This window comes from Grammomys surdaster, unplaced genomic scaffold, assembly GCF_004785775.1.
Source record: "Grammomys surdaster isolate TR1022 unplaced genomic scaffold, NIH_TR_1.0 919, whole genome shotgun sequence".
Classification (NCBI taxonomy): Eukaryota; Metazoa; Chordata; class Mammalia; order Rodentia; family Muridae; genus Grammomys; species Grammomys surdaster.
In genome coordinates, this window is record NW_021605338.1 from 189,012 (window position 1) to 207,962 (window position 18,951).

Consider the following 18,951-nt stretch of genomic DNA (forward strand, 5'->3'; position numbering starts at 1 on the left):
GTAGAAGTCCTTTCCTGTGCTCTACACGAGCAGGAGGTGGCGCTGCCAGGTCCCAAGGGTCTCTTGTAGAAGTTTCTGAGGGAGATAGGCAACAGGGTTGTCCTACTTTTCCATTGCTGCGACAAAACACCTCGACCAAGGCAACTCATCAAAGAAGGCATTTAATTGGGCTTACAGTTCCACAGGGTTAGAGTCCATGATGGTGAAGCAAAGGCAAGACGGCAGGAACACCTGAAAGCACACAGTTTGACCCACCGGCAGGAGGCAAAGGGCATTGTGGGAACAGTGTGGGCTTTCGAAACCTCCGGGCCCACCCCCAGCAACACACCTCCTCCAATAAGGCCACACTTTCTAAGCCTTTTCAAGCAGTTCAGCCAATTGGGGACCAAGAATCCAAACTGATGAGCCTATAGGGAGCGAGTCTCATTCCACGCACCAGGTGGAGTCTGGTGCTGCCAATCAATATCAACACGCAGACACTGATACTCCATTTCTAAACTGGTTTTTCTAGACATCTATAGCGGGACTTTCTGGACCTGCCAGAGGTTAAATAATGAAATAGAAACTCACTAATTTTTAGTATAGCTTTGGCCTTTAGCTTGGGCTACCTCACATCTAGCTCATCTAAATCTTATTATCCTAGCCGGCGACCCGCCTTTGGCTATTCTTTATCACTTCCTCATGCAGTGGCGAATCCCCGCCTCTGATTCTTCTCCCAGAGACCTTCTCTTAGCCCATAAGTCCCGCCTTCCCTTTCCTGCCTAGCTATTGGCTGTCAGACCTTTATTAACCCAATGAAAAGGCGAGGAAGGAAGAGTATTTACAAAGTACCGAGGCAGATGATGGAACATAAGAATAACAACATCGAGGCAGATGATGGAACATAAGAATAACAACATCGGCCAGGCGGTGGTGGCACACGCCTTTAATCCCAGCACTTGGGAGGCAGAGGTAGGCGGATTTCTGAGTTCGAGAGTTCGAGGCTAGCCTGGTCTACAGACTGAGTTCCAGGACAGCCAGTGCTACACAGAGGAAACCCTGTCTCGAAAAACCAAACAAAACAAAACAAAAAAAAAAAGAATAGCAACATCGAAGTCGGGCCTGCTCTCAGCTGGTACAGCAATCAACAATTGTATACACAATTGTATATACTTCCACACAGTGCACCCCAACAGACTTTTCTTTAATACCTGGAAGTGTGTTGTGCTTGTTAAGAGTTCAGTTTGGGGGCTGGATGGATGGCTCAGCGGTAAAGAGCCCTGACTATTTTCCCTGTTCTGCCAGAGGATCAGGGTTCAATTCCCAGCACCCACGTGACAGCTCACACCTGTCTGTAACTCCAGTTCCATGGACTTCAACCGCTTCACAGAAAGATGCAGTCAAAACATCAATGAGCATTAAAAAAGTTTGATTTCTGTTTCTCTTAGACATTATATGTGTTTGTTTCTGTTGGGAGGCAGGTTCCGTTTACCACAGGCTGTGTGATGAAGTCAAAGGACTGCCTGTGGAGGTCACCTCTCTGCTTCCTTTATGTGAGTCCTGAGGACTCAAGTTATCAGCTTTGGCTGTAAGTGGCTTTACTCAGGGATCTAGTTTTTTTTTTACCCACTTCTCAGACATTTCTCTAGTTCAGTGCCCCCTCCCCCCATCACCCCCCTCCCGCGCTCCCTTTCCCTAGCAACTTTGCAAATATTAAATGAGAAATTCCAGGAAAGGGTAACCTTTCAGGTTGTATACCATTCTGAGTAGCGTGATGAAGTCTTTCACTGACTTTTGCCACCTCACCCCGGTAGGCCCCGTCTTTCCCAGGACACAGACCACACCTTGCCTCTCGTCTCTACACTCTTCTTGCTGGCCACTAAGGACCAGCCTATCTCTACTCTTATCAACAGCCATAGTATCTGGTCTCCTTGTGCTCAGGTAACTGCTATTTTATTTAGTAGCTCTAACTCACGAGTAAATGCAGGGGGGTCAGTTAGGCCAAATTAAAACCAAGAAGACTGAAAGAAAGTGCTTTCTCTCAATGAGAAATTCAAAGTTCCCAATAAGAACAAAAATCCCATGTGAAGATCTCAGGACAATACTTCTAACTGAAATTGTAAAGCACGAAGTTCTATTGCAATGCTGCAGTGCCCTGGCAGTGAATGACAAAGGCATCGGTGTCGTAGGGGGGAGAAGGGAAGAAAACCTGTGTTCTGCTTGCTTCTGTTCTCACATGCTGTGCTGAGCCTGGATGGAGACTTAGCAGGGATTCTCTGAGACAAGAGACACCTGTTGAGTGTAGCCATTGTAGTTTGCTGTTAAGTCACCACCAATGTCTTACTGTATCTGACTGTAGGATACAACTTAAAGGGAAAACAGCTTTGTGTGGATAGACGCCTTCTATATCTGTCTTCAGACTCCCACTGGGATTTTGGAATGGGCGTCCATCCAGATCAGGGCGGACTCCTGTATCCCTTCCCTTGGTCTAGATTGGTGGTGGTGGGGGCTGGGAGCAGGAAACATCAACTTACATTTTCTCCTATGCCAGTAGGTGGTGACTAGGTGCCATCAAAACCGGTTATGATTGTTAGTGGCTTTAAGAAGGAACTTAAAGGGAAACCCAAGGAAGGTCTTAAACACTAAGGATTATGTGCTTAGCTTTTGTATATGGAGTTGAAAGTCTATAAAACTTTGCCATGAACAGACATGGGCTCTGTGGGGAACAGGACCAAGGCTCTGTTCTCCTCTGGTCTTTCACAACCCAAACCAACCATGCAGTTACCTGGGATCAGAGTTGCTCTTTGGGTCTGTTACCCACTTTTATTAATCAACCAGGAATAATGGGGCAGCATTTACTTTCCCTTTGACTCATCCCCTTCTCCTGGTGAATTCCAGACTTTGCACCCTACATTTCCTAACCAACACTGGGCAGGGATGAGCTCCTCTGACCCTTTAATATGATTCATATGACTATCCAGTTGGACACTTCCCTGCAAGAATGAGCAATTGTCTTCATCTGTGTATGGTTTCCAGGACTCCCCTCAGGAATGTTGGGGCCTTTTGACTTTGTATCCCCGTCCCAGGAGGCTTTTCAGCTTTGGTTTCAGTCTCAATAATCCTAGTGTCTGAAGAAAGTCTTTTCCAGTGGGGGAGGGGCCGAAGCCAGCTTCGACCAGCGGGCCTGGGAGCCTTTCTTACTGCTGTCTCAAGCGGTGTTTTCCGGAAATGAGCTGAGATGCATTTCTGTCTAAAATCTTAGATCAGAGCATGAAGGCAGACTTGTGTGAAGTCAAGGAAGCTGTGACTTAGTCTCTGACTCAAATGGATGGAACTGGTCTGGGTACTTTAGAGATTTCGAGAAATCACCTAACACCTCCCCCTGTCAAGTCCTTGGGCTTTCAGTGAAGGTCTTTTGTGAGTTTAAACTACTTTTCTCCCAAGAACCTCTAACAAGGCAGTACACGATAAACCCTAGAGAGATAAGACTTTCCTTTCTCTTCCCCCCCAAAATTAATTAGCCACACCCAAAAGCAAGCATTACTTTATGAGATAGATTCTTGGAACGAAGACATGGTGAAGAAAGCTGAACAGAGCTTGTGTCCCACATTTGGGAAGATGTGTACAAGGGACCAGAGAGAGAGACAAGCCACAAAGAGAGCATACCACACAGGCCTAAAGTTGGATGCTCCATCCTGTGGCAGAAGGGGAGAAATGGTGTCTGAGCTCTCCTCTGACTTATACACCTGCACTCCATGTGTACACACCTGCAGATACCCACAGCACACACACTAAAGAAAGGAGATGCTGGAGAGGCAGGACCAAAGCAGCATGCTTGTGTGCACTGGCCTGTGAGCTAATAGTTCCTGGGGAGTAGAAAGCCCAAAACTGACTCTCATAGGCATTGTGCCTGTATAACACATTTAGGAATACAAGGCTTAGGCCCAGTCCTTCTTTAACTTTTTAAAACTGATTTGAGATGGTTAGCCTGTGAGTTAAGGGCCTAATGCAAATTCATGGCTCTGAGTTTATTGTTATGGTGTTTTCTACATTTTATTTAGAAATAGCTGAGAAGAGTTAACAGACAACAGTTCAGATTGCCTTACATAGATAGTTGGTTTTCAAAACATCAGAAGTCCACAGAATTGATGTTTCAAACATTTCTGCATTAAAGTTCATTTTGATGAGAGACCTATCTGCTCCTGACAGCTTCTTGTCTTGGATTCTAAGAAGAAATGGAGCATCTTTGGAGTTACTCCAGTTGTGGTGAGAGACAGCCACTAGGCAAGAGCTGCCTCTTTTCATCTACAGACAAATTACTGTTCTGAAAAGGACACACTTGCAGAATAGTCGACTGATTATATCTGCCAAGACAGAGTAATCAGCCCTTAATAATTCTGCATCACTAGGTCTGTCAGATGATCCTGGGCCAGAAGGCGGAAGATCAGATGCTCCAACGTTTTGTAGTATAGGGACTGTCCAGGTGTTCAGTGGTCTCTATAAATTGGCTAAGTTTTAGAAGCCATGCTTTGTGCTTCCCATAATTTCAGTTAATTCAGTCATTCTGCATTTCTGACGGGGTTGAAGACTTATAGTCTCATAGCCAATCCCGGCTATTTATTTTGAGAGAAAAGATTTGAGAGGATGGTTTTCAGCTGACATTCATCCCAAAGCCAAGAAAAAAAGCCAGGTTCAGAACTAAGTCTTTTAGTTAGGGGAGACGACAGAGGTTCTGGTTAGTCAACAAAATGATGGACTGAATATTAGGTCTATCTTGTACCTTACTGATACAAATTGGTATAGTTATGCTCTAATTGTATTTTGAGAAAAAAGTTTTATCTTAACAGGCAGGGTGACATGTAGGAGGAGCTATGGTGGGAGGAGTAAGGAGAGGAAGAGGAGGAGTAAGGAGAGGAGGAGGAGCTAGGAGATGAGAGAGAGAGAGAGAGAGAGAGAGAGAGAGAGAGAGAGAGAGAGAGAGAGAGAGAGAGGTGGAGAGGGGTGTCAGGGGAGGCAAACATGGAGGCGGATGTTCATGTGTCTCTGCCAGTCAAAGATACTTGGTATATCTAGGTTGGGTGTTGGATTACACTTCTGATTGTATGGACATCTTGTTATTGAGCATCACCAAACTTATAAAGCCTTTGATTAACATGTTAAAAAAAGAAAAAGAAAACCCAAAACAGAATGGGGGGGAGGTTAGCAACCAAGATAGTAGCATGTAGTCTGAACTATCATAGGTTGAGTCATAGCTGTGTAAGGACTGGCTCAGGGTTTTCTTCCTCTGCGTTGCTGTAGTTACTGTCCAGAGTAACACAGATGTCTGCTCAGTCTGTGATCATAGTGTGGTTGATTTTCCAGATGTATCTTCAGTTTATCACCTCCTGGAGCAAAACAGTCATTTGGTCTCTGGAGTCCCTAGCATCTCATCTGCAGTCCTGACTGAGAGTTCTTATCAGACTGGGGATGCAGCTCAGTGGTAGAGTGCTTGTCTAGTACATATAAGGTCCCCAGTTCAACCCTCAGTCCTACGGTGGCAGGTTGTAGCTGTGTGCCAGCAAGGTGGCTCAGTGAGTAAAGATGACTCAGGATAACCGGAGAGGAAGCCCCAGGACCCACATGGTGTAAGGGAAGAACAGACTCCATCAGACACCCTCTGCCTTCCACATGTGCACTGGGGCACTCACAAAATACAACAAAGACCTTTTTTTTTAAAGCTCACTTAGGACAAATTGTCGCGCATTCCCTGAGCTCTGCTGTCCCTTGGTTGTTTCAGTAGTGAAATTCAGGGTCTTGGGACTGGCTGCTCTGCATCTGTCCACCAACCCAGTCTTACCCGCTGCGTGAAGACCCTCCTGAGTCCTGCTTTTCCTGCTAACCCCTTCTTGATCTCACAGCTGTGTCCTGTGGAGGTCTCCTTTGTGCTGTGACTGGCTCCGTTCTGATTCTGGAAATGCCTCCTGTCCATGCCAACGCTCCCTGCCCCATTTCTCCTCCTTAAAATTTACTTATTTGGATTTTATGTACATTGTGTTTTGACTGCATATATGTCTGTGTGAGGGAGTCAGATCCCCTAGAACTGAAGTTACAGACAGTTGTGAGCTGCCATGTAGTTTCTGGGAATTAGACTTGAGTCCTCTGGAAGAGAAGCCAGTGCTCTTAGCCATTGAGCCACCTCTCCAGCCCCGTCCCTATCTCATTTCTACTGGGTGGCAACCAGCATATTGCCTTGTGGGTAAGCAGAATTTCCTCATGTTAACTGAATGAAAGGAAGTCTTTCAATTTACTCAAAAAGAAATAAGAGAAGAAAAGAAAAAAACTGAACACAAATAAGCCATGGATATGTACCACTTGAAAAGTGTGAAAAATACCTCTGAATTTATTAAGTACAGTATAATACAAGGTTATAGGAACGAAGTAAAAACTAAAATAGATTAATATATAAATATACTAGTGTTACTTCATCAATTATTAAAATCATACAGTTCTCCCAACCCATCTGTAAAGTTTATAAAGAAAAAGACATTTAATTTACACTGTATACAAAGGAATATAAGGCGTGAGAAGGGATGGGGGGGTTTTCAAGGGTTTTATGGGGCTGTGATCTGACCAACCCTTCCTTCTCTTGCAGGCCCTGCTGGGCCCCTGTGTAATTATAAAAACACATGCTTGTCCCCGGTGCAAACTTTCACTCTTGAAAGATCAAGTTGTATTTTACCTTTGAGACATGATCTTGCGGTTCAGTGTAAAAAATAGTGGACCAGGAGGGTGGACTTTGGTCTACCTCTCTTTTTAAAATCCTAGAGTTATAGGGAGGTTGGCATTTTCCCAGTCATCTCATCTGACAGAATTTATTCTAAAGTCAGACCTTCGTCCTTAAAACTTACACATTGTGAAGTACCTGTCACAGGTAAACGCTACGTCTGCGCCTATAGGCTCCCCTTCCCTCTGCCGAGTGCCAGCTCATGAGGATGACTGTGTAAAGAACGCTTGGCCTTTTAGGCGTATCTTCTGTAGAAGAGGAAGAGGAAGGCAGGTCCTCCTCTGGATTTAAGGAGCTGGGCTTTCTTTGTCATTGCTTCATGTTGTCCTGAATCCAGTCTAGGTAATTAGTAACCTTTGTGTATATCCCAGGCACATCCTTCTGCCCACAGCCGAGGCCCCAGCTGATGATGCCCATTAAGGTCATCTGTTTATTGATCATGCACACCAGAGGGCCTCCCGAGTCACCCTGTGGAAGAGCATAGGTTAGCGGTTTGTACGCACGACAGAATATTTGGAAGATTTGCATTGCTATTTGTATCTTGATGATTGTAGTCCTTAAAGAACTTGGTTCAGAGAGGGAGACTTGGTGCTGTATATTAATGAATTCTGATAAAACAGCATCTAAGAATCTAGCATGGTGACACGTGCCTTTAAGCACAGCGTTCAAAACGCAGAGGGAGGTGGATTTCTCTGAGTTCAAGGCCAACCTGGTGTACATATAGAGTTCCATGTTCCTGAGGGCCACACAGTGAGACCCTGACTCAGAAAACCAATAGATAAATAAAAATCCACTAAAACTCCCCAAACACAGACTTAAGATAGCTAACTGTTAGCATCCAAAACACAAAAACTGTTCAAGCTTTATAGTCTGATATGAGTGGGTGCCATGGTAGTGCACACCTTTAACCCCAACATTTAGGAGGGTGAGACAGATAGATCTCTGTGAATTTGAGGCCAGCCTCTTCTACACAGAGGTCCAGGCCAGTGCATATATATATTATGTGTGTGTGTGTGTGTATGTATGTGTGTATGTATGTATGTATGTATGTATGTATGTATGTATGTATTATGTACTGTGCTATTTGTAAGTTGCCTCTGGTTCATTTCTCCTAATTGGGTGGTTACTATCTGGGTCTTAATGTCAGTAGTTTCTCTGTGCTTGCATCCCAGACTGACCTTATTAAGGAGAAAATGTAAGTACCAAGCCCAGGAGGCTCAGCACCGAGAACCTAAAATGCTTTGCTTCCCAGGCTGAAGCTGGACTTTTTCCCCCCACATTCTATCTATATCTTGAGTCCTGGAGAGGGATGCCTTTCCTCATCCTATGTAGCAGTGTCACTTGCCCCAACACCTTCACAAGTCAAGGATTAATTACGTTGCTTTACCTATCACTTCAATAGGGCTTACAGGAAATCCTGTGCTAGGTGGAGTTTCCTGTCCACAGACTGGGAAAATTTCCTGCAGTTCAGATTTCTCAGATTTGAGGTGTTTTGGTCTTTATCATTTTCTTCTCTGAAGCTTCAGTTTTGAATCCCAGCATTACACCCTCTCCTGTGCAACCCCCTGCGCCCCCTAAGATCACAGAGGAGGACCCAGACTGCTGGGGCACTGTATTTACCTGGCATGCGTCGTGGACCTCTTGGTTGCCCCCACTTCGGGTGTCTCCAGCACACAGCATGTTGTTCGTGACGGTTTTATTAAACAGATGCTGTGAGGTGCAGCGGCTGGGCGGGTACAGTCTGACATGAGCCTCCTTCAGCCGGTCAGAGAAGAAAGGAGACGCTGGAAGAGAACATTTAGATCTTAAGAGTCTAAATGTTGTTTTCAAGCATTTTGGGAAGAGGAAATCAAACTTCCTGCTAACAGCTAACACAAATCAGGTTGGTCCTCTGTGACATTACCCTACTTTACTGTTGGAACCTCCAACAGTCTTCTAGGGTGAGATCACTCTGGTCAGTAATGCCACTGACAGTTTGTTAGAGAGCTATCTGTCATGCGGAATGTCCCGTACACCACAGACGATTGGTAGCCTCTGTCTGCTAACCTAAGGTCAGGATCAGCCTTCAGCCACACACGTGAGATCGTGGCCACGATGACTCCAGACACTGCCAAATGTGGCCTACCCGGTGAGATCTCCCCAAGTGAGATCCATCCGTTTGACTGTGCTTGTAGAATGTATTCCTTATGATTGAATCAGGGAGCTAGTTCTGTTTCCGTTGGGCAGTGAGGAAACTGAGGCTTTAAAAAAAAAAGCGCTTTAGCATGATCTAAGGCTCCACAGCTGTGATCTTGGGATGCTGAGATAGGATTGCAAGTTTGAAATCACTCTAGGAAACAGCGTGAGACACCCTCCCCCCCCTCATAAAATAATACAAATACACATCTGGCTTGGATCATCTCTCCTTCAAAGGCCAGTGTGTTGAAGGCTTGGTCCTAGACCTTGGTGCTCTTTGGAGATGGCGGAGCTTTAGGAAGTGGCTCTGGGAGAAGGAAGTTAAGCCTTTGGAAGAGATGGTGAGACGCAGGCTCTCCCTTCGCTCCCGTGTTCCTACAAGATGAACTGCTCCATTGCTGTGGGTTCCTCCTGTGATGTGCTGTGCTCCTGTGATATGCTGTCCTCACTCCTATGACGTGCCAGCCTCCCTCCTGTGGTGTGCTGTCCTCCCTATGATGTGACGTCCTCCTATGATGTGTTTTGCCACAGGCCCACAGACTGGGCCAACTGACCATAATCTGAAACTTCCAAAACTATGACCATGAACAAAGCTCTCCTGTCTTCAGGTTGATCTATCTCATATTTGTTGACATTGTTGGAAAGCTGAATGAAACATCCAGGGTCCCACAGCTAAGCCAGATGCATGTCTGAGATTTGAACTCAGCCTGTGCAACTTTATTGTCTAAGAACAAACACCCATTACCCTCTTCCCCACCCCACTCCCCACTCTCCACTGGACTGTAATGCTCCTCAGAACCTCCCCCTGTCCCAACTTCCTGTGCCCTGCACAGTGTCCCTGTACCACAAAGTAGATGGTAGCTTCTCATCATATGACAGGCGGAGTCCTCGCCTTTCATTTTTCTGTGTCATGCCAGAATTAGGACCAGAGCATTTTATGACCACATCCCCTCACCAGCCTGACTATCACAGGACAGACGAGGACGGGACCAAGACTTCCAGGCACTTACATGCTTCATGCTTGCCGTAGCCAGAAAGTTCACACTCTGTCCAGTCAGGGAGCTGTAGGTTGGGCTCAGGGAGGCAGGCCGTGCCTACAGAGCTGCTCTCCTGGGCACACTGGTTGGAATCTGACCTCAGCTGGAGTAATGCTGGGAGCAAGAGAGGAGAGGGGTGAGTCGGCATTAGGGGAGGAAAGGGGAGGGGGGACCGGGTGGGGCGAGGGAGAAGGGTGTATGAGAATAGTATCACTTTACCGATGTCATTGTCGTAAGTGTCGTCATCAAATTCCTTATGGACTATGTATTTTTCAATCTCAAATGTCTGCTCCTCTTCTCCGGGGACCACTCTGTATGTTCTGCCCAAAACCACTTTAAGGTGATGGGGAGGAAACCTGGTAGAAAAACAGCACTAGGATGATTTATCATTATTTTTTAAATTGTTGTTTACTGTTGTGGGTTACTCCCATGGGCTGGCTCCAAGCCTTGGACACTAGGAAACCCATACCTCTCTAGAAAGCAGTGGGCCGCAGACAGCACCCAGCAGGGACTGATCAGTACCCCTCCACACAGGAATCTCTCTCCCGGAGACCTCCTGTTCTTGGCAAAGATGGCAGCCTGCCAAGGGTGTGAGGTGATGTCCGTGAAGAGTCCTCCTTTAATTCGAAACTGAGGTTGTTTGTACTGCCTCAGGCCACAGGTGGCTAGAGAGGAAAGAACGGAGACAGGAGGGTTCGGATCTGCAATGTGGAGTCAAGGGTGGAGAGAATCTACCATAGTTTTTATTCTGTCAGAACCCTGAACGTTTATAGACGACGACCCTTCAACGTGCTGATACAGAATGATTTAACTGTCTCAATGACGGTGACACCTGCAGCAGCTTTCCTTTGTTGAGGACAGGGACATGCCAAGTAGCATACATGTGTGTCTTTCTCCTTCCCAATACTGAGTTGCAGGAAGGCAGGAAAACTTTCCTTGAAGGTTACCATGACATTGGGATTAGACTCCCAAAGCTGGGGGGCCTTTCCTCTGCCTGTTCCTTCCAGTCTTGCCTACAGCAGCTTCTTGGCTTAAGATATAATGTAGCCTTGCAGACCTCCTCCTGAGAAGCCCTTTCTTTTTCATCTCAGCCTGATCCATCCTTCAAGGCCCCATCCTTCAAGCCCCACTGCCTCACAAGGCTCTCACTGAGAGACCCCTGGAGGACTTCCTGAGATGCATGCATCATAAACTGAACTCAGCCAAAGTCATTCATGTCTTAACTTTCCAAGCAGATTCTTTGTTCTTGGAGGGACCCTGATTTGTCTGCGTGTTCATGGAACTAAATAGTAACCTATCCTTGGGCAATTTCCAAACTAAACCTTTCACTTTGAGGACATGTGCCAACCTTAAATTTCTGTCCCCTATTGTCATTTCAGATCCTCTGTGGCAAACAGGCTCCATAGCGACATGGAAGTATGCAGAACTTGGTGGGCCACATGACTTCTGAGGGCATTTCTGAATAAATGGACACTGAAGTCTCGCTGTCACCAGGCTACTGAGGAAATGTAGCAGCTATAGTCTAAGGAGCTATAACATGAGACCTCTTACTCTTTCTTCATGGTTACCCGGACTATCACCACCTTCAACAGAGGTAGCCAGAGACAGAAGTGGGAGCCTAGTGCATTAGAAGAGGAATGGGTGTGTTGGTCTTCCTTTCTGTCCCTCTCTCTTCCCTCACAGATCTCACAAGTGTGGCTGCCTACCCTAGCTGTGGTCAAGAAAGCCTCCCTACCCCTGAAAGGCCTGGCCCTCCTGGAGGTCCAGAGGCTATAGAAGATCAGTGGTGGTCACAGGAGGTGGAAGAGAAAATAGTGAAGCGAGCGTGGGAAAGGGGGAGTGGTGTAGTGGCCCTTACAGCATGGGGACATGTCACAGTATTCCCATGTCAGCTTTCCAGCCTTCATCACATGGCACCAAGGTCGGGCGTCCCCATCTGGATTCCTGTAGAAGAAGAGTTTGAGGTTTTTAGTTACAGCACAGAATCTGGATAGAAGGAGGCTGGGGGGACCCATAGCAGAGCCAAGAAGCCAAGGACAGGGATCCCAAACTCAGTTTGGCTGTAGCAGGCCCACCATGGGGGAAGATAACTCCCTTTACCACCACTTGTTCTATCAGTGTTGGGAAGAACTGAAAGCTACTCTATAGAGAGATTTTTACAATGACATGGAAGTGTCACGTGGGGAAAGAACAGGAGTCTTGTTTGCAAAATGTATATATCTTAGGCTGGGGAGATAGCTCATAAAGGGCCTGCTTCATTAGCACGAGGGCCTGAGTCTAAGTTTCCAGAGCTCACAGGAAAAGCCAGGAGAATCTGGTATGGTAGAGCAGATCATTAATGTCAGCACTGGAGAGAGAAAGGCAGGAAGGTCTCTGCCTACATAGGAAGTTCCAGGCGAGCCAGAGCTATATAGTGAGGCCTTGTCTGAAGAAAATAAAAATCAGGCACAGCAACCTGCATCTGTAAGCCCAGTGAGGAAAGGGACCAGGGTCTCTGGGGTGGAGAGCAGGTCTTTGAAGTTCACTGGCCAACCTGTTCTAATAAGTTAGCTTCAGGTTCAGAGAGAGACTGTCTCAAAAAATAAAGGTAGAGATTCATAAGAAGAAGAAAAAAAGACACCTGCTATCAACCTCAGGTCTACACACACACACATACACACATACACACACACACACACACACACACTCACACACATCCCTCCATGCATGTGCATATACACACATACGGCATTCTACCCTGACTGAAAAAAATAACGAAACCCATGTATCTTAGCAAACTAATATGTCTGTCTAGATAATGTCCATCATCTTTCATACAGTGCGTTACACTGAATCTTTTTCCTTCCCAGTATCCCAGGTCTCTCTGCTGGGATCTGACTCCCTTAGACCCTGGGCTACGTACCGGCAATAATTGTGTCTGCCCAGGCCGAGTGCCTGGGAGTTGGTCCTCCACGCTGTGTAACTCTTGCCTATGAGGATCATGGAGTTCCAGGGGAGGCAGGAGGCCCTGGATGTGGTGAAGCTATGCGTGCCACGGTAAGTTACACCTTTTCCAACATAGCACTCCTCATTGTTTCCTGGAACAAAAATATTTCTCAAGTTTAAGCCAAAGAGGTTAAATATTGATGCAGCAAGTCGCAGGGTTTCGGCAGGAAAGGGATGCTGGGAAACACCGTGAAGACGTTAGAGGGGTTGCTACGACAGTCGATGCGGTCAGAACCAGGGTGCTGCAATGGGGCCATGCTACCAGCATGCCTTTCTCAGCTTTGCTCTGCCAACCTTACCCACTTCTATCCTCCTGCCTCCTCCTGCCCTTGATGCCTTCTGTGTAAAACTTGACCATGTTTGTTAGTTGAAAGGAATCTGTAAAATCATCTTGATTCTTGACCTCTAATGTTGACCAGATGAGGAAGGGAAACCATCACTGGTACTGGAAACCTAGCCAGCTACCTAGGGCTACTGAAGCCATGAGTCTTGGAGGAGTGCCTACAACTGCTACTTTACCAAGCCAGCATAATCCCTGAGTACACTCTAAATATTTGTCTTATACCCAGACATAAGTGTAGTCCTGAACCCCTCTCCCCAAGGAAACGTCTCTTCAGAACAAATGGAAATCATTATAGAAAGAAAACCACCGCGAATCAAAATGCAGAGCCGTGGAGACCAGTCCCAGTGGATACAAATACCGCACCTAAGGCTCAGGAATCATTTTGGAAAAGGGGGTGGAAGACTGTAAGAGCCAGAGGCTCGGGAGCTTGCTATGAGAACGTGTCTCATGGGAATGTCAGAGGCTATGGCCATAAAGTCTCACCAACATGACTGCCTAAGCACAAGGTGAACAAGGATAAGAATGATGGACGTGCCAAAGCAGAAGGGGGAAGCCCGCCAGGTCTCAACCCTGCACAAAGAACTACCGGCAAATCTGGAATGCTCAGAGTGGGAGAAACAGTCCTTCCCAGGGAAGAGCACACCAGTTGGTTATCTAATACTGAATGGTTAGCCCTGAAAACACATAGCCCTCCATAATGACTAACATTATATAGACAGAGAAGGCTGCGTTTAGGAATACACACGCAGACACATATCTATGTGTATATATAGGAATGTGTACATATGTATGTATGTATGCATGTGTTTGTACATATGTGTATATATATATATATGTATATTATATATATACATATACGTGTGTGTATATATGTGTAGGTATATATACATATATACATATAAATGCATGTAACAACAATTAATGAAAAAAGAGGCCATGAAATTTTTTAAAAAGCAATTAAGGAGGGTTTGGAGAAAGGAAAGGGAAGAGAAAAATAATGTAATTATAATCTCAGAAAACAAAGGAAATACTTTTTAAAAACCCCAAAGAACTAGAAGCCATGGGCTCCACCTCATTCACTGCTTTTTACAAGAGGCTACCGATGGGGAGTAGGGAGTGAGCGCAAGGTTAAACTAGCACTGGGTGAGAAGCCTGGGTGAGGATTTGAGCCTCTGATGCTCTGCACTCTGCAGCTGCAATGGCTTCTTTCTTCCTTGGGCATGAAAGGACTACTAAGGAGAATTAGATCTACACTCTCAGATGCTTCTCCTGTGGAGATACTACAGGAGAAGGTACAGGGTAGCTGTCACTCACTGTGGTGGTTTGAACATGCTTGGCCCACGGGAAGTGGCACTATATTAGAGGTAAGGCTTTGTTGGAATAGGTGTGGCCTTGTTGGGCTCCTTGTGCTCAAGCTCCGCCCAGTGCAGAAAAGACCCTCCTCCTGGCTGCCTTTGGATCAAGATGTATTCTCCAGCACCATGCCTGCCCGGATGCTGCCATGTTTCCCAACTCTGAACTGTAACTGCCCCCATCAAATTAAATGTTGTCCTTTGTCATTAAGAGTCGCCTTGGTCTTGGCACCTTTTCACAGCAATAAAACCCAAACTAAGACACTCACCCTTAGGGCAGGCTGGCGTGCTGCAGAACTCCGTGGTGTACTTCCCTGCTTTAAAGACATAGCACCAGGGCTTCGAGTCTCGGTCTGGGTTTCTGAAAGATCAGCCAGGGAAGATGAGTGAGGGCTGGACAGGAAGCCTCCCCTCCTGGCAAGAGGACTTGGCATGCTTTGGGGGATAGAGTTAGTGTATCGTGGGCTTAACGCTGTGGAAATATGGCTTCATTATGCTCTTTGTTTAGGGGATTAAACAGGGCATAAGGAAGTGTGTATGTGTGCCAAGTTGACAAGAATATACAATAAGCGCCTATGTGTCAACATGGCTGTAATTAAACAGTGATCCGAGCACTGCTATAAAGGTGTTTTGTAACTGTAGTTAGCATCGACAGTCAGTTGAGTTTAAATACATTATCCCAGACAAGGAGGGTATACTTGTCTAATCAGTTTAAAGTCTAAAAGCATCAAGACAGAAATGGCAATTCCTGCTTGTGTTTCCAGCCTACTGGTCTACCCAAGATTACAGATTCAAATGTCTACACAGAGATATGAACTGATGCTTTCAAATCAACTTCCGCCTATCTACCTACCTCCCATCTACCATCTATGAGTCAATCATCAATATGAATGTATTGCTATGTCTATCTATCTATGTATGTATTCATATGTGTGTATCTATCATCTCTACCCATCTACATATGTATGTATGCATGCATATATGCATGTATGTATCTTCATAGCTATCTATCCATCGACCTATCTAGAATGCATGCGTGATTGGCCAGGTCTTCCCTGAATGTAATACTTTTTCTCATCAGAGACTCTCCACCCTGTGGAAGACATTTTTTTTACCTGCAGTAATTGTGATTCCCAAGGCCAAGCCTGATGGCATTTGGCCTCCTGGCATTGTAGGGCTTCAGGGACAGAACACTGCTATTCCAGTTGATGCACTCAGCCCCACTTTCTGCTGTGCTCCACGTGCCTCTGTAGGTGATGCCCGTGTCCTCAAAGCATGTCACTCTGGTATCTGGTTGACAGAAGGACATCAAAAAGCTCTCAAGGGATCCTCTGCCTTGCCTCTGCCTGGTGGAGCAGGCTGCTGCCAAAGCTGCCGCTGCTCAGATTGCTTGGTAGACATGGTCACTAAAAAGACTGCAGCCAAGCCAGACTCTGGGTTGTCACTTCAGGCTCTGACCACTGTGCCCAACTGTGTCATCCTCTAAATGACCTCAGCTCCCCTTCCCTGGGCCCTGCCCTCCAGTGTGTTCTTCCTTTCCTTTTCTGGTCCATCTGAGAGGCGGAATTTCAGAATGTCTCTCACTCCCAGCCACCAAGGCACTCACCTATATCACAGCGTTTCCCAATAAATCCGTCAGGGCACTGGCAGACAAAGTCAGAGAAATACAGGGCCTGCTGACACGTACCCCCATTGAAGCACCTTGGTTCACTGCAACCTGTCAAGTGTAAACAAGGAAACCCCTAACTACTTTCAAAGCAGCTCCATGCACATAAGAATTAAAAGCGTCAAAGTGTTTTATAGGTCAGCCTCCATTCCACAGTCCACAGCCTAAGTAATCCCCCCCAGGACCCCCCTCTGGTCAACTACAAAGCATGCATAGTATGTTCCACTTCACATATGTGATTAGGCACCGAGACTGGGAGAGTGAAGCCACCCCTGCCCCCGCCTCAGCTTTCTGGAATGCTTTCACGTTCGCCTGGGCAGATCACACACAAAACACGCTGGAGATCTGAATGGGCTAGGAACCTCAGAAGAACGGTTTGGGCCCTGAGCCTGAGCTCAAGTGCAAGGCCTTTGTGAGAAGCTGGTACGTACTTCGGACAGGCACCGAGTGGCACTGTATCAGGCCGCTGTTGCACCGGCAGTATTCTACCCGACTGCTTCTGAGCATGGGTCGGAGCCATGACTGATGCTGTTGGTAAGTTGTCTGTGTTTGCTCATCTCTGCAGGTCACTGCAATGCAAAGCAGGTTTGCAAATGAGAGGAAAGAGTCATCACTCCTGGCTCTGCTGGCAGCGTGCTGTGAACCCTCTGTGCCTCCGGGTTCTGTGGTGAGCTCAACAGTGGGCACTGTGGTGAGGTCTAAGGCCTGTACTGAATGGTACTGATATGGAGGCTATTTCTTGTCATCATTCCTTACAAAATATATTATAATGCCCAATTATTTATAACCTGGGATTATAGCATATATAGTATATTAGATACCATGGATAATCTGGAAATGATTTAAAGTATACAGGAAAGTGGGTTTTGTACACACGCCATGTCATTTTATAAAAGAGACTTAAGCATCAGTGGATTTTGGTACCCAGGGAGGCTCTAGAACCAAGCCCCAACAGAAACAGATAGGGGTGACTGTGATCCATTGTGTCTTCCTTAGGAATATGCTGGTGATAGTAAAAACTTATAATTTTTACCCGAACTCTTTGTTGTTATTATCTTCCTGGGTGAACTCTTGTTTTGAGATAATTTGACTATGAAAATACATTTATATTAAGTAATAGTCTATTTCCCACTTTAATCAGTCAAAAATAAAGCCGGTTGGTGGTGGTGCATGCCTTTAATCCCAGCACTTGAGAGGCAGAAGCAGGTAGGTCTCTGAATTTGAGGCCAGCCTGCTCTACAGAGAAAGTTCCAAAACAGCTAGGATTATACAGAGAAACCCTGTCCAGAAAAAAAAAAAAAAAAAACAACCCTGAACTAAACCAACCAAATAAACAAAAATCTGTCCAAAATATACCCCTCTGTACAACTGCCTACCAGAGTTTCTGATCTAAAAGAGTATTTCCATACAGAAAAGACACACTTTGGGCTAAAATTAAGAAAATTGGAACTTAAATCTGTCAGAAAACATGGTACTTTCATCAATATTTTTCATGTAACAAAGATATAGCAGGCATTCAGTCACTGCTTTCCTAGAAACGTCTTGGCATAGAGCACACAGTACTGAAAGCAGAGTGGGAATGGGCACGTCTGCCTCTGCTTTCTTTGTCTACTTTGTCAGGCTCTTGTCTGACCCTGCTGAGGTATATTATTCATTTAGGGTCCACCCAGAGCCAGTGATACCAGGGGATTCTATTCCTCTTCAAATTGAAGAGACAAAGATCAGAGCTACTGAGCCAAGTCCTACCCCAGACTCCAAAAGCTGCCTAAAGGTCCCCAGTTATCTTCCTAAGGCTGCAGTCACCTTTGATTTCAGTAACAGCAGAGCCTTGATGGGCAGATAAACCCCACCCCAGCGAGCTGCACACACTACAATGTGGATCCTGGGCCTAGATGGGAGACAGCATCTCTTGGGAGCCAGGCTTTCCTCTCAGGCTAAGTCTTGACCAGAGTTGCTCAACTCTGCACACCACTCTCCGATACTCTGGTTCCTTCTCTACCAAAACCTAAAGCTCCTGTGGGTACCACAAGAGACAGGCTTGGGACATCAAACCTCTTCACTTGTTCTTCAGAGTTTTGAGAAGAACTCCAAAGCTAAGCCTGGTGGTACATGTCTGCAATCTCAGCACTCAGGAGTCTGAGACAGAAGGACTGCTGAGTTTGAGGCCTGTTTCAGCTACATGGTGAGTCCTGGTTCAGGCTATATAATAAGAGTCTATCTTCAAAATCAAACAAAAAACATAAAAATTTTAAAAATTAAACAGAAAAAAAAAACCAAGACAGAAAGGCCTGGTACCTCCTCATCTCCACAAAAGGAAAAAGAATGGGGAAGGAAAGGAAGACGGAGGGAGAGAGGAAGAAGGGAGGGGGAGAGAGAGTAATATGGAGACAGAAGAGACAGGGTGACCAAGGAAGGGGAGGAGAAAGAGGAGGCAGAGAAAGAGAGAGAGGGAGAGAGGGAGAGAAGAAGGGAGGGAGGGAGGGAAGGAGAGGGAGGGAGGGAGAGAGGGAGAGAGAGGGAAGGAGAGAGGGAGAGAGAGGGAGGGAGAAAGGGAGGGAGGGAGAGAGAGGGAGAGAGAGGGAGGGAGGGAGAGACAGGGAGGGAGGGAGGGAGGGAGAGAGGGAGAGAGGGAGAGAGAGGGAGGGAGGGAG

General features: G+C 46.2%; 1 protein-coding gene across 1 annotated transcript in view; it reads right to left on the reverse strand.

Moving 5' to 3' along the window:
• Nucleotides 1-6,332: 6,332 nt before the first annotated feature.
• Plat (plasminogen activator, tissue type) overlaps nucleotides 6,333-18,951 on the reverse strand; it is a 24,513-nt gene continuing 11,894 nt past the window's right edge. The window contains exons 4-14 of the mRNA XM_028782883.1: nucleotides 16,732-16,869; nucleotides 16,241-16,351; nucleotides 15,750-15,924; nucleotides 14,904-14,995; nucleotides 12,857-13,031; nucleotides 11,813-11,898; nucleotides 10,424-10,619; nucleotides 10,174-10,310; nucleotides 9,928-10,068; nucleotides 8,363-8,526; nucleotides 6,333-7,210 (exon numbers count right to left, since the gene is read on the reverse strand). Of these exons, the coding sequence (XP_028638716.1) occupies nucleotides 7,052-7,210; nucleotides 8,363-8,526; nucleotides 9,928-10,068; nucleotides 10,174-10,310; nucleotides 10,424-10,619; nucleotides 11,813-11,898; nucleotides 12,857-13,031; nucleotides 14,904-14,995; nucleotides 15,750-15,924; nucleotides 16,241-16,351; nucleotides 16,732-16,869 (1,574 nt within the window). The 3' untranslated portion in view covers nucleotides 6,333-7,051. The remainder of the gene's footprint in view (nucleotides 7,211-8,362; nucleotides 8,527-9,927; nucleotides 10,069-10,173; nucleotides 10,311-10,423; nucleotides 10,620-11,812; nucleotides 11,899-12,856; nucleotides 13,032-14,903; nucleotides 14,996-15,749; nucleotides 15,925-16,240; nucleotides 16,352-16,731; nucleotides 16,870-18,951) is intronic.